The following is a 14,238-nucleotide window of genomic DNA, read 5'->3' as shown; positions in this document are numbered from 1 at the left end:
TACAACAGATCTATAAATCAAAACATTTTCAGTCATAGCGTAAAACGGAAATGGAAATTTTATTCAACCAAAAGCAATTTAATAGGAAAATAATAAATTTGAAGAACCCACTCTCCCCCCCCCCCTTACAAAAGATTGATTTAAACAAAATTTTTATATTTAACTCTCGGAGCAATTGAGAAGTTTAGCATGCAATATTTATTCTGTCGATAAAAATTCGCTGAATTGTCCACAAAATAATCAGAAAATAACAAATTGTCCGAGGCTCCAGCCTCCAAAATATCTCCCCAGTGACGATATGAAAATATTGAGATACACTCTATCCGGCTAATTGTGAATGTAAGCAAAGTTTATAATAAATTAAAAAGATATTGCTTAAGCTCGATTCGATAGACAATGCGAAGATTTTTAGATTACTTCTCATATTCTATAGTATTTTACTTTGTAAAGGAAATATTGTTTCAAGCTTAAAATATGTATCGTTCCAAATTTTATCTATAAAAATCAATAAATCTATATTCTATACAAAATATTATTTTCAATTAAGATCAAGCTTTACATAGTAGTCTTAAAAGAGCCTTTTGATGGAAGTAGAGACGTTATATTTGAATAAACAATGACTTTAGATAAGAAAATCATAAAGTTAAACGATGTTATTCTTTAAATTTTTTTTTTATAAAATTGGCTAACACTTTCATATCATCACTGGGATTATACTTGCGTTATCCCTTTCTTTCACATATGCTAATTGTAATAAATTATTTAGGTAGAAACAAAAAAAATATATAATAATAGTAAAAATATCTTAAGAAATTCATAAAGGAAAATTAAGAAACCTTTTAATTTATGAAGGGGCAATTATTATTTTAGAGACTATCTCAGCAAAAAAAAATGACAAAGAAATGAATTTAGGATATTTTAAAAAAGTAACTAGATACTTTTAAAGTTACATTTTAAAAATGTACCAAATTTGGTAAACAGCGGTTGTTTTAGATTATACATATATTTTTTTAAATGATTCACACAATTTTCAAATGTTAATATTTTTATTATAAAAAATATGGTTTATTCATGATAACATCACAATTTAATAAACATATACATATTTTTTTTAAATTAATCAACGATACATATAATTCTCATAAGCGATAAGGATGATTTTTTTTTAAAGTTGTTAACTTTGGCCTTTGAGTGTTGTGTTCAATTGCCCAGTCTCCTTCAATTCCTATATGAATTTTTATTTTAAAATTAAATTAAGTTTTTCCCATTTTCTTTCTTTCTTTTTTATATGGTTATTTATTAGTATAGATTATAATTCCTAGTGTTGTTTACGGCTTGATTTAAGCTGATTTAAAAAAAGGCTAACTCAATATTTTATCCAGAAAAATATAAGTTCAAGTCTGGATTACGCTCATAAAATGGCACAAAGGTCTAGATATCTATAAGCGAAATCTAGAGCCTTAGGCTATATATTTTGGCTAAAATATTGAGTTAGCCTATTTTTAAAAATCGGCTTAAAACGAGCAGTTTTACAACACTAATTAAAGGCTATTTAGAAGGAGAAATTTATAGTGAGAAAATAAAACTTTTATAATGTCCAAACCGCCCACAAATTGTCCGTTAACGTAGATCTGAGGGTAAGTGGGCCAATCTGTATATTCCTTCAAACCTTGCCTTATTTCTTCATCTTCGAGAATGTCGAAGGTGCTATAAGGAATACTAAAAAAAATAAAAATTAATATCGTATAATATATCATTATGTGGTCATTTTAAAAAAAGGGTGTAGTTTTATCTTTAAATTTTAGGTAGAGCAATCCTTACACATTCCTCATAAGTAGAGATGGACAATTGTAGTCATGATACAAAATTATGACGTATAACCACTAAATCGCCGAGCTCAAAATAGCCAAAACATCCAATAACGTCCTCAAAAAAATAGCCATTACACTATATGTTTTGCTCAATAAATAAATGATTCCATTACATTTAATAAAGCTTCTTTTATTTAGAACTATTGAATCATGTAAGTAATTGTAGTAATTAAGTATGCAAATTAAATTCATATAATTATGATTTTGAGTTTTTTATGGTATTTATACAGTATCAAATTTTCTTACAATAATATATTATTGTCTAATAACGGTAATTTTTTTAATATTATGATCTCAATTTTATTACTAATATAATATTTATTATAAAATTTAAAAAAAAACAAATGCTAAATTATATCAATTTGCCCTTATTTATTGAAATTAAATTGAATATCCTTTCAATTATTCCTTGCTTTATGGTGAATTATGAGAATATAAAATATAACATTGCATGTTAAGATAGTGGAACTTCTAGAAGCTCAATTATGGAGTAATTAATAATTTGTTCAAAGTACCATAAAGTTATCAATTAAAATTTTATTCAAAGTACCATAAAAACTTTGTTACTTGCTCAAAAATTAAATATCTTTGAATTTAAAAGCTTAATTTTTCCAGAAATTTGTCAGTCCAATTAGGCCTATTGAGAATACTTGTATCTACATTTCATTTGTATCTTATTATCTGTATCCTTTTTTAAAAGATTATTATGTTTATATCTAAATACTTTATTTTCAAAAAGATATCTCTTAACACAAGATACAGGCATTATTTATACTTCTGCTTTAAAAAATTAGTATTCTTTTTCAACATTTTCTCATAGTTCCTGCATTAATTTTAAGTTTTTCTTTCTTTACTATTTTTATAATTTTGCCAAATACATGGATAAAATATTATTATTAAGATTAATAAATAATACTAACTATAAGAATACTCCATTATCATATAATTAACTATCCAATATCAAAAAATCCATTATAATTATTCTATTGAAAATATAAAATATATTAAATATGAAGATTGTAAATCAATAAAGATCACTAAACTAGCCAACTAAGGGTGCATTCACAGTAGAGAGCAACAGCGACACGACAAAATACAAATATGCGTAAATACCAATGACTATTCATAGTGAGCTTTTGCGACGCGACAATCCTGCCAAATTTGTCGCATTAAACATAAAAATCACATTACAAAACATTTCGTTATTTTCAAAGCAACAAACTATATTATAAAAATATCATATATAAATTTTTTAGGATATAAATAAAGAAGAATTGATCAACTCTGTTAGATTTTACCCTTATCTTTATGACAAAAGATCAATTGGGTATAAAAATACCCAGAAAAATAATTCCATATGGAAATCCATAGCAGCAGAAAATAGTATTGAGACAGGTAATTAAAGATTATATTAATTTAAAATATTTTTCTTTTACAGTAGAGATAGCTAAATCTACATGGAAGAATCTAAGAGATTCTTTTTTGAGGGAACATAAAAAGTTGAAATGTTTAAAAAGTGGGTCAGGGGCTGATCACAGTCCCACCTGGAAATTTTATAATAATTTAACTTTTTTGATTCCCACTATAGAATCTGGGAAACAATACACCAACTTGAAAAAAATAAAACCTCTTATACCTAATATTGGTGAAGCAAACATTGCTAGTGTTTGAACAGATGGGTGGAAATTTCCAATATGAAGATGGTAAATATACTAATTTTTGTTAAAATTTTTATTATTATATAGCTGTTGAAATTGAATGTGTAGAGACTAAGAGTCAATCTACAGATGTTAGGAATAATGGTGATTATATTTTATATAAATAATAATATTATATATTAGCATCACCATCAACTAGTGAATCTTATGTACCTGGCAAAAAGTTAATTAAAAAGAGAGATATTGATCAAGGTAATTTGCATTTGTAAATATATTATTATTTTAAACTAGATTTATTTGAGCAAGTTCTTGAAATTGAAAGAATAAAAGAAAGCAGAAAATCAACAAATTCTTGGATCAATGTGATGCTTGAGCAGACCCTGGCAAAAAGATCAGATAGTGGAAAGAAAAAATTAATAAAAATTATTTGTGACATTTTGTTAAATTTTGATAGTGATGTAGAATAATATTGCTTTTTATTATATTAATAAAATTTAATCTCACAATATACTTACTTTTTAATAATTATCATAAACTCTTGGATCAATGTTTTGCTGCATATTTATTATATTAATAAAATTTAATCTCACAATAAACTTTCTTTTTAATAATTATCATTAACTCTTTGATCAATGTTTTGCTGCATATTTATTATATTAATAAAAATTTTTCACAAGATATTTTCTTTTTATTAAATAAATAATTACAAATCATAAAAATAGTTTTTTTAAATATATTTGATAATAGAGTTATAATTGCCATGATAATTTGTTACTATAAAAATATTCAGAAAAGGCATCTCTGATATCTTTAGAAACCTTTGAGGGTTTTTTTTATAGATTGATGATTCCATAAATAATTATTTTGTTTAGGATCTTGAGTATTCTTGGGGCGGAGATCTACGTTTTCCTTATCAATCACCAAACTGTGTAATAGTGCACAAGTTTTGATAATTAATTCACTGTTGGTAATATTCGTATCCAAGGCTCGATTCAGAATTCGCCATTTAGATGCTAATATCCCGAAAGTACATTCCACCATTCTTCTTGCCCTTGAAAGACGATAGTTAAAATTTTCTTGAATGTGTGATAATTTACCTTTATAAGGTTTCATAATATAATAATTTAAATGGTTGGCATCATCTGCAACAAAAACAAGTGGCAGAATAATATATGAATTTGGTAATTTTTTAGGAGGTGGAATATCTATGTCTCCATTCTCAATCATTTTTGATAATAAAGAATTGGAGTACACACCTCCATCTGATTCACTGCCATAACTGCCTACAGCTATTACCATGAATCTACCTCTACCATCAACTAAAGCTTGTAGGATTATGGAAAAATATTGTTTATAATTATAATATAAGCTCCCAGATTTAGCTGGATTTCTAATTTCAATGTGCTTGCCATCAATAGCTCCAACACAATTTGGGAAGTTCCAAGACTTCTCAAATTGATCAGCGATTATTTTCAAATGATTTAAATTTGGTGGTTTTAAATGAATATTTTCAAGTACTTCAAATATGGCAGTATATGTTGTGATAATTATTAGAATTGTTGATATTCCCATTTTATAAGAATATGCTAAGCTAGGGTAGCTACACCCTGTTCCCAAATATCTAGCAATTTTGATTATATAAAATAAAATAAATAATATAAACCTTAGTGTTATCATCAATTTTTCCTCTACTGATGTAGGATTTTTAAAATTGGTTTTTTTACCACTATTCTTGATTTAATATGGCTTAAAATATAATAAAAGGTTTTCTAAATACAAAATTTAAATTTAGATTAAACAATGAAATATATACTTTAGTTAATCTCATATAGTTATAAAACTTTTCAGGATTGTTTAAAAGTTTGGGGAAAAGTATGGCGAACTCACCCTCCTCTTCTTTTCTAACATTTAGGTTATTTTTTCTGCGTCTTTTCATTGCTCGATATAAGAGGATTAATTTTAAAGTTGTAATTGATACCATTTTTTAAAAAAAATAAAAATATGTTTGCCGCCTACTACTATGAATGCTATGTCGCTTACGACACATCAGCTGCTCTGTCGCTTAATGTCGTGTCGTGTTTGTCGTGTCGCTGTGCTCTCTACTGTTAATGCACCCTAACAGATTTATAAGCATCTTAAAATTTTTAACATTTTAATCACAAAATAATTCTTCAACACCAACCTGTACACAATACAAATGATTTGACAACAGAATCTTTAACTACTCTAATTTTTAATCATGAAGATCATGGAAATATTCATGATATGCACTCAACCATTCCACAAATTAATTCTTAACAACATTCACATGAAAAAAATAGTCAAATGAATTTACAAGATTATTCCAGAATACAAAATATTCTATTTAAAGTAATTAGCCATTATTATTCTTTTGTATATTTTTATTAGGAAACCCAAAAAAAGAATGATGTAATTGTTTATTTGGGCTATGAATATTTAATAAAGGGGAATGGACCAAATTACATTTACCTAAAGTGCAGAGATAACTGTGGGGGTCGTGCAAAGCTTTCCTTTGTAGATGTGGTTGTTACAAAACAACATATCCACACTTGTAAATGTAAGAATATATATTCTCTAATACAATATTATTGCTTTCATTTTTTTATTATTTATCTTTAAAGATGCAACAGTGCCAACAGTCCCTTTTCCTTTACAATGTACAAGAGGTAAATTATCAGAATAAATTTTTTAATCATTTATTTTATTTATTTTTAAAGATGCAACTCTGCCAGTTACAATGCCAAGTGTTCCAATCCCTTTAAAATGTATTTTACCTACAAGAGGTAAATTATCACAATAAATTTTTTAATCATTTATTTTATTTATTTTTAAAGTTGCAACTATGCCGGTTACTATGCCAAGTGTTCCAATCCCTTTACAATGTATTTTACCTACAAGAGGTAAATTATCACAATAAATTTTTTAATCATTTATTTTTAAAGATGCAAATCTGCCAAGTGTTACAATTCCTTAACAATGTATTTTAAAAATTATATAGAAAAAGCTTATATTATTTTACAGCCAATATAAGGACCCTACGATTTCCTCAAGTACCACAAGAGGTAAATTAACAATAAATTTTTTAATCATTTATTTTATTTATTTTTAAAGTTGCAACTATGCCGGTTACTATGCCAAGTGTTCCAATCCCTTTACAATGTATTTTACCTACAAGAGGTAAATTATCACAATAGATATTTTAATCATTTAATACATTGTAAAGGAATTGTAACACTTGGCAGATTTGCATCTTTAAAAATAAATAAAATAAATGATTAAAAAATTTATTGTGATAATTTACCTCTTGTAGGTAAAATACATTGTAAAGGGATTGGAACACTTGGCATAGTAACCGGCATAGTTGCAACTTTAAAAATAAATGATTAAAAAATTTATTGTGATAATTTACCTCTTGTAGGTAAAATACATTGTAAAGAGATTGGAACACTTGGCATAGTAACTGGCAGAGTTGTATCTTTAAAATAAATGATTAAAAAATTTATTGTGATAATTTACCTCTTGTACATTGTAAAGGAATAGAGACTGTTGGCACTGTTGCATCTTTAAAGATAAATAATAAAAAAATGAAAGTAATAATATTGTATTGGAGAATATATATTCTTACATTTACAAGTGTGGATATGTTGTTTTGTAACAACCACATCTACAAAGGAAAGCTTTGCACGACCCCCACAGTTACCTCTGCACTTAAGGTAAATGTAATTTGGTCCATTCCCCTTTATTAAATATTCATAGCCCAAATACAATTACATCATTCTTTTTTTGGGTTTCCTAATAAAAATATACAAAAGAATAATAATGGCTAATTACTTTACAACACCAACCTGTACACAATACAAATGATTTGATAACAGAATCTTTAACTACTCTAATTTTTAATCATCAAGATCATGGAAATATTCATGATATGCACTCAACCATTCCACAAATTAATTCTTAACAACATTCACATGAAAAAAATAGTCAAATGAATTTACAAGATTATTCCAGAATACAAAATATTCTATTTAAAGTAATTAGCCATTATTATTCTTTTGTATATTTTTATTAGGAAACCCAAAAAAAGAATGATGTAATTGTTTATTTGGGCTATGAATATTTAATAAAGGGGAATGGACCAAATTACATTTACCTAAAGTGCAGAGATAACTGTGGGGGTCATGCAAAGCTTTCCTTTGTAGATGTGGTTGTTACAAAACAACATATCCACACTTGTAAATGTAAGAATATATATTCTCCAATACAATAATATTACTTTCATTTTTTTATTATTTATCTTTAAAGATGCAACAGTGCCAACAGTCGCTATTCCATTACAATGTACAAGAGGTAAATTATCACAATAAATTTTTTAATCATTTATTTTATTTATTTTTAAAGATGCAACTCTGCCAGTTACTATGCCAAGTGTTCCAATCCCTTTACAATGTATATTACCTACAAGTGGTAAATTATCACAATAAATTTTTTAATCATTTTTTAAAGTTGCAACTATGCCGGTTACTATGCCAAGTGTTCCAATCCCTTTACAATGTATTCTACAAGAGGTAAATTATCACAATATATTTTTTATCATTTATTTTTAAAGATACACCAATAACACATTTATAACAGCATTCTTCTTCAATCTCACCATTAAATCTATTGACTAATTTAGAAGATGGTTGAATAAAAATTAAATTAACTATAGATGATTATGAAATAATGGTGACATAAATCAAAATATTTATGGTAAAAACATAATATAATAATATAATATATATATATATAGTTTAAAGGTCAATTTGTCAATGGTCAAAAGGGAAAACCTTTCCTTTTTTATCAAGATCATCTCTACCGGTTTCACTATGAAAGGGGGGATGTTGTTCATTACCGTTGCAGGAAACCAGGCTGTTCTGCAAAATGTAAATATGATCATATTTACATTTCATCAGGTGTACATGAAACCAACCTGATGTCGGGTATTTTGAGCTTCTCAAAACAAAAGAGGTTCTTGAAAGAACGATTGCCCAAGATCCTACCGAAACAAGGATGAGGATTTATAAAAAAACTATCGATATTAGATGTTTAGAGACTACTCACATCGAAAATTATCCAGAGGCAATCCCCCCTTACATATCAATTAGGGGTCATATTGACAGACTTCTAAAGAAATATAGGCCTTCCATGCCTCATTCAATTGATAATATAATATCAACGCCTGTATATGCAACCTCTACCAGATCTCAAAGATTTCACATCCCTACTGAATATAATAGGATATTGGTCTTTGGGACTAAGGATATGTTAAAATTGTTGGGAGCTGCTATGACAATATATGTGGACGGAATTTTCTACATAGTTCCGAGATTATATTGTCAGCTCTATACCATACACGTGATGTATGAAAACGTCATGATACCAGTTATATATGCTCTACTTCCAGATAAATCAAGGGAGACATATATTGAACTATTTCATATAGTCAGAAATTTTTGTAACCTGGAAGGCATCAATTTCAATCCTCCAAATGGTAAAACAGATTTTGAGGCAGCGGATATATCTGCTCTTTGATTTGTATTACCGAATACCAAATATAGTGATCAAAGGTTAAATTATAATATATGTAAATTATAATTTAAAATATTTAGGATGTTTCTTCCATTATTCTCAAGCTTTATGGCGGAAATGTCAAGCTTTGGGTTTAGTTAGGGACTACCTGAACGACTCCCATGTCCACATAGTTGTTAGGCGGATGACAACTTTACCATTTTGCAAGGAGGAGCATTTGGCCGAGGTTCGTTTATCTTGCTACTCAATGGCAACTAACAATCCATCCCTACTTCGTTTTATGGAGTATATGGATCATACGTGGCTTGGTGAAACTGCCTTATTCCCCCATACTATATGGACAAGGTATAAAAACTTAAAATAATTGTATTCAATTATTCTAATATTTTTCAATATTTATTTTAGGTATCATGTAGATGGGCCTCGCACAAATAACCACCTCGAGGGGTTCCATCATGCTCTAAAAAGGAAAACCAGCAGTGCACATCCGAATGTGTACGTTCTTATAAAAATATTGATCGAAAATCAAAATTCGAACGATATTAAACTCTTACAAATTCATAATGGATCGATTGTTCAGCAAGCAAATCGGACTTATGAAAGATTAAATCATAAAATAGATATTTATTCATAGAGTTTCCAGTAAGACAAGTGAGTTTCATATACTTATGAATCAATATATTCCTTAAAAAAAATAAAATATTAAGATATCAGATATTTATAGGAGTAAAAGTTAAATTAACTATGACAAAAAAATTTATTCATAAAGTTTCCAATAAGATAAGTGAGTTTCTTATACTTATGAATCAATATAAACCTTAAAAAAAATAAAATATTAAGATATTAGATATTTATAGGAGTAAAAGTTAAATTAACTAAGATAAAAAAATTTATTCATGAAGCTTATAAAAAGTGAGTTCCATATACTTATGAATCAATATAAACCTTAAAAAATAAACTATTAGGATGTTAAAATCTAGGACGCCTGATTAAACAAAATTTATTTTTAATAATAATTTTATTTTATTATTATTACATATTTTATATTACATTATACTATTATTATATATTATATTATTATTATACATTTTAGATTATATTATTATATATATTTTATATTATATTAGACTTATATTAGGATTTTTATTATATTATAATACATATTAGTATTATATTATATTAGATTATATTACATTATATTATATATTAGTATTTTTTCATATTATAATATCATTATATTATAATTATATATATTATTATAATATCATTATATTTTAATTATATTAGTATTATATATTATTATATTTATTATAGTGTATTACATTATTAGTATCAAATTATATTATATTAGTATTATATATTTTATATTGTATTAGACTATATTATATGTTAGTATTTTATTATATTATAATATAAAAATTATAATTAGTATACTTATATTATATTATAATTTATATTTTATATTGTATTACACTATGTTATATGTTAGTGTTTTATTATATTATAATATCATTATATTATTATAATTATATTACTATTATATTATATTTGTATTATAATTTCTTTTATTACATTATATTAGTATCATGATATATTAGGGCTGTATTATATATAAAATATTATATTACTTGTGGTTTTAAATTACGTACAAAAATATTTGGCTATTTTGAACTTGGCGATTTAGTGTGGGAACCAATTATGACAATTTAAAACTCGGTCACTTTTAGCTATCAGGACAGGGTTTCACAAACTGCTCAAAATCAACAATCGTTAAATAAATTTTTGGTCAAATTTTTTGTAAAAACCTTTTGACGATGAAATGGATTTGTTGAATATCAAAGAAATTCACTGAAAATTAAATGAGATTTTTTTTAACTTAATCAGGCCCTAAATAACGGATAAACCATAGATATTTAATGAGGGCTCATTGATAAGTATGAAAAAAATGATTATTCAAATAAAATTTTTAATCACAGATTGGCATATAGATCCACATTGTTCCTATCCCTATATATATATATATCCCCAGAGACTGATTGTTTAGAATTTTAAAAACTTCAGAAAGTTATAAAAATGTATAGATTAATAAACTATAAATAAACCTTGTTTCATTTAAAATGGGAATGAGTTCCTTACTGAATTTACACATTGGATTTTTAACTTCTCCTTTCATGAATACCATAACAGGAGCTATATTGATCAACTTTTCAATCCTTTTGTGGAATGTAGTTATATTAAAATATAAAATATCACAAATATAATGTAACTAATCACTAGTGTTGTTAAATGGCTTGTTTTGAGCCGATTTTTAAAAATGGCTAACTCAATATTTTGTCCAGAAAAATATTACGCAAGCCTCAAGATTTTGCTCATAGAAGGAACAAAGGTCTAGGCATATATTATCGAAATCTCGAGACTTAGGCAATATTTTTCTGGCTAAAATATTGAGTTAGCCGTTTTAAAAATCGGCTCAAAATGAGCCGTTTAACAACACTACTAATCACATTAGAGGTCTGCAAGACTCAGCCTTGCTTGGCCCATGTTTGAAAATTTGTTATTTAGGCACCCAAATGTTATAATTAATTGTTTATTTTTGTGTTCAACAACATATATTTTGGTTTAGGATTATGACTGAGCAACTTTAATAAAAAATTAAAATTGGGCCAGGTAATATCTAAATTTTCACCAGACCTTGAATAAAAATTTTGCCATTTGCAGACCACTTAAACACATCACATATGTCTACCTTCTATTAATATCAGATTTTGTATCTCCACTATCAGTAGATTTTATTTGTTTATTTTCCACATTTTGTAGATCATTTAACATAGTTTTAAGCTCACCATTTTCATCCATCTCTTTGACAATGTCCAAGCCACCAACAAGTTCACCATTAATATACAGTTGTGGATATGTGGGCCAATTTGAGAAAATTTTCAGGCCTTTATGATATATATCACATTTATAATTATAATTTTAAATTAATTACCATCTCTCACTTCAGGGTCCTGAAGAATATCAAAATGTTCAAATTCAATACCATTTTTATTTAATAAACTAACAATTTGCTTGCTAAATCCTAAAATATAATCATTTCAAGATATTTGTATGTTAAAAATAACCACATTGAGGATGATCTGGAGATCCTTTCATAAATAACATAAATTTATTCTTGTTGATTAGATTTTTCAACTTATCTTCTAAAGTTACCTATTATATAAATTCATTTCTTTTTGTTTTATTATATAGCTCACAGGTTTTGTCTTTATAGATGTATTATGATTGTGTGAATCAAAATTTAATTTTCCTTTTCGAGGTATATCCATTGCCCAATATTTTAATTTTTGATTGAGTTCAATAGGATTTAGTCCATCAACTCTGTCAACAATTTTATTATTCTGATGAAAAGGTAATTGTATATTAATTAAATATATTTCAACCTGAATGAAAACGAATGTGGGAACCATTTCAATTCTATATTTTTCCAACAAATCAGGTACACTTTCAGAATCAATCTTAAAACAATTAATTTCAATAAAATAAATAATTTTATAAATATTTGTGCATAGTTACTTAAAATTAATATGTACTAAGAAGAAATTGTGTATATTTAATTTACTTTAATAAAAATCATATCGCTATAATCTGGATTTTTAATATGTTCTGTTAGTGCCTGACTAACTTCGTTACATTGTGGAGACCAAGGTGCAGAAAAAAATAATAGAAATATATGGCTAAAAGAAAAAAAAGTATATTTATTTATATATATAATCTTATACTATTGTTTCTCTTGTAATCTAGCCTCAATATCTTCTATAGTTGAACATTCAATTAATAATTGAGCCATGCGAAGTATAAAAATGAAGGTATGATTGCGTTGACTCGACACTAACACTAGCGATTCGCAAATTAAAAATTAATAAAATACAAGGATATTTAACTGAATATTTCAAATACTCAAAATTTTTGTTCGAATTTGACATCTTTAGATTTATCGAATATTAAGTTTTAGACTGGGGAATATTAATTTCTTAGCGTTTTGTATTTTTTCCTTACCTTCTATTTTATTCATTTGTAAAAAAAAAAATTCCCTAAAAATACTATTATATATCTACATATTAAAAAATTAAGAATAAACAAACATAATTAAAAGAAAAACATGCCAATATAAATATTAAAGCGATAATAAATTATTTATATAAACAAAAAATCGAAAGAAAAACATGTAAAAAATATAAAATCGATAAGAGAAAAGTAAGCGAAATTCTTATAAAAAATATCGACTACCACACTGAATATATATTTTTAATTTATAGACAATTTCCTTATTTTGTAAAATAAAATTATGGCTAATAATTAGTTTTTTTATGCTGGGTCAGACAGTAGGTTTTTTGAGAGCAAAAATACGCCTTTAGTCCACGCCAATCCATTAAACCATGCATTGAACTCGGATAAAAAATAGACCTTAAAGCCAACCCATTTAATCTAAACTGAGTTAAATATATTTTAATAAAAGGTTATGATATTTTTGGGTCTAATAGCTTCTTCCACAGAAAATAAAATCTAAGACAACATATCAGAGATTTACACCTTACCTTCAACTCATATTTTTCCCCACTATATGATCAAAAGTATATAGGGATAAATGCTCTACCCCCCCTCCCTCAATGTGGAAATCGAGTAGTCTAACTCATTCACTAACCCTTTTAGATATATGGAAGGATATATCTCCCGCCAATTTAAGTTGATACTGGAATAAGATGATACTTTAAAGCTTTATACTTTGTGTAATTAGAATTTTAGAAGCTCCTATCAAAAATTTTAACTAATATTTTTTACTGTTTAAAATAGCAAAGTTGTTTTTTTTACACTTATGGTTAGGTCTATTCAACTTTTATCTAGTAATTCTATTCTATAAAATATATTATCTTAGGAAAGTGTTAATTAGAGCTAACGAAGTAACAAAAAGTTCTAAACGTATGTAAATAATTTATTTAAAAAATATATTTTAGCTTTTTCATTACATCACCAAATAAAATTTTGTATAATTCTAAGTCATTGAATAGAAGTTAAGATGATTTGAAAATATAGATTTTAAACCATTCATGGTCAACTTT

At 26.2% G+C, this 14,238-nt stretch overlaps 1 protein-coding gene across 1 annotated transcript; it reads right to left on the bottom strand.

Moving 5' to 3' along the window:
- Nucleotides 1-1,027: 1,027 nt before the first annotated feature.
- On the bottom strand, nt 1,028-13,001 carry LOC135925903 (glutaredoxin-3-like). The gene is made up of 10 exons (XM_065461466.1): nt 12,901-13,001; nt 12,741-12,855; nt 12,562-12,636; nt 12,376-12,519; nt 12,244-12,331; nt 12,111-12,200; nt 11,868-12,063; nt 11,224-11,334; nt 1,587-1,719; nt 1,028-1,225 (listed from the first exon to the last, which is right to left on the bottom strand). Exons 1-10 carry the CDS (start codon nt 12,966-12,968, stop codon nt 1,175-1,177), a joined length of 1,071 nt encoding a protein of 356 aa, XP_065317538.1. The 5' UTR covers nt 12,969-13,001; the 3' UTR covers nt 1,028-1,174.
- Nucleotides 13,002-14,238: the final 1,237 nt, after the last annotated feature.

The sequence above is a fragment of the Gordionus sp. m RMFG-2023 genome, chromosome 3 (genome assembly GCF_954871325.1).
Source record: "Gordionus sp. m RMFG-2023 chromosome 3, tfGorSpeb1-WG-v2, whole genome shotgun sequence".
Taxonomy (NCBI): domain Eukaryota; kingdom Metazoa; phylum Nematomorpha; class Gordioida; order Chordodea; family Parachordodidae; genus Gordionus; species Gordionus sp. m RMFG-2023.
Note: the sequence above shows the minus strand (reverse complement) of the source record. Positions and strands in the feature narration are given on the sequence as shown.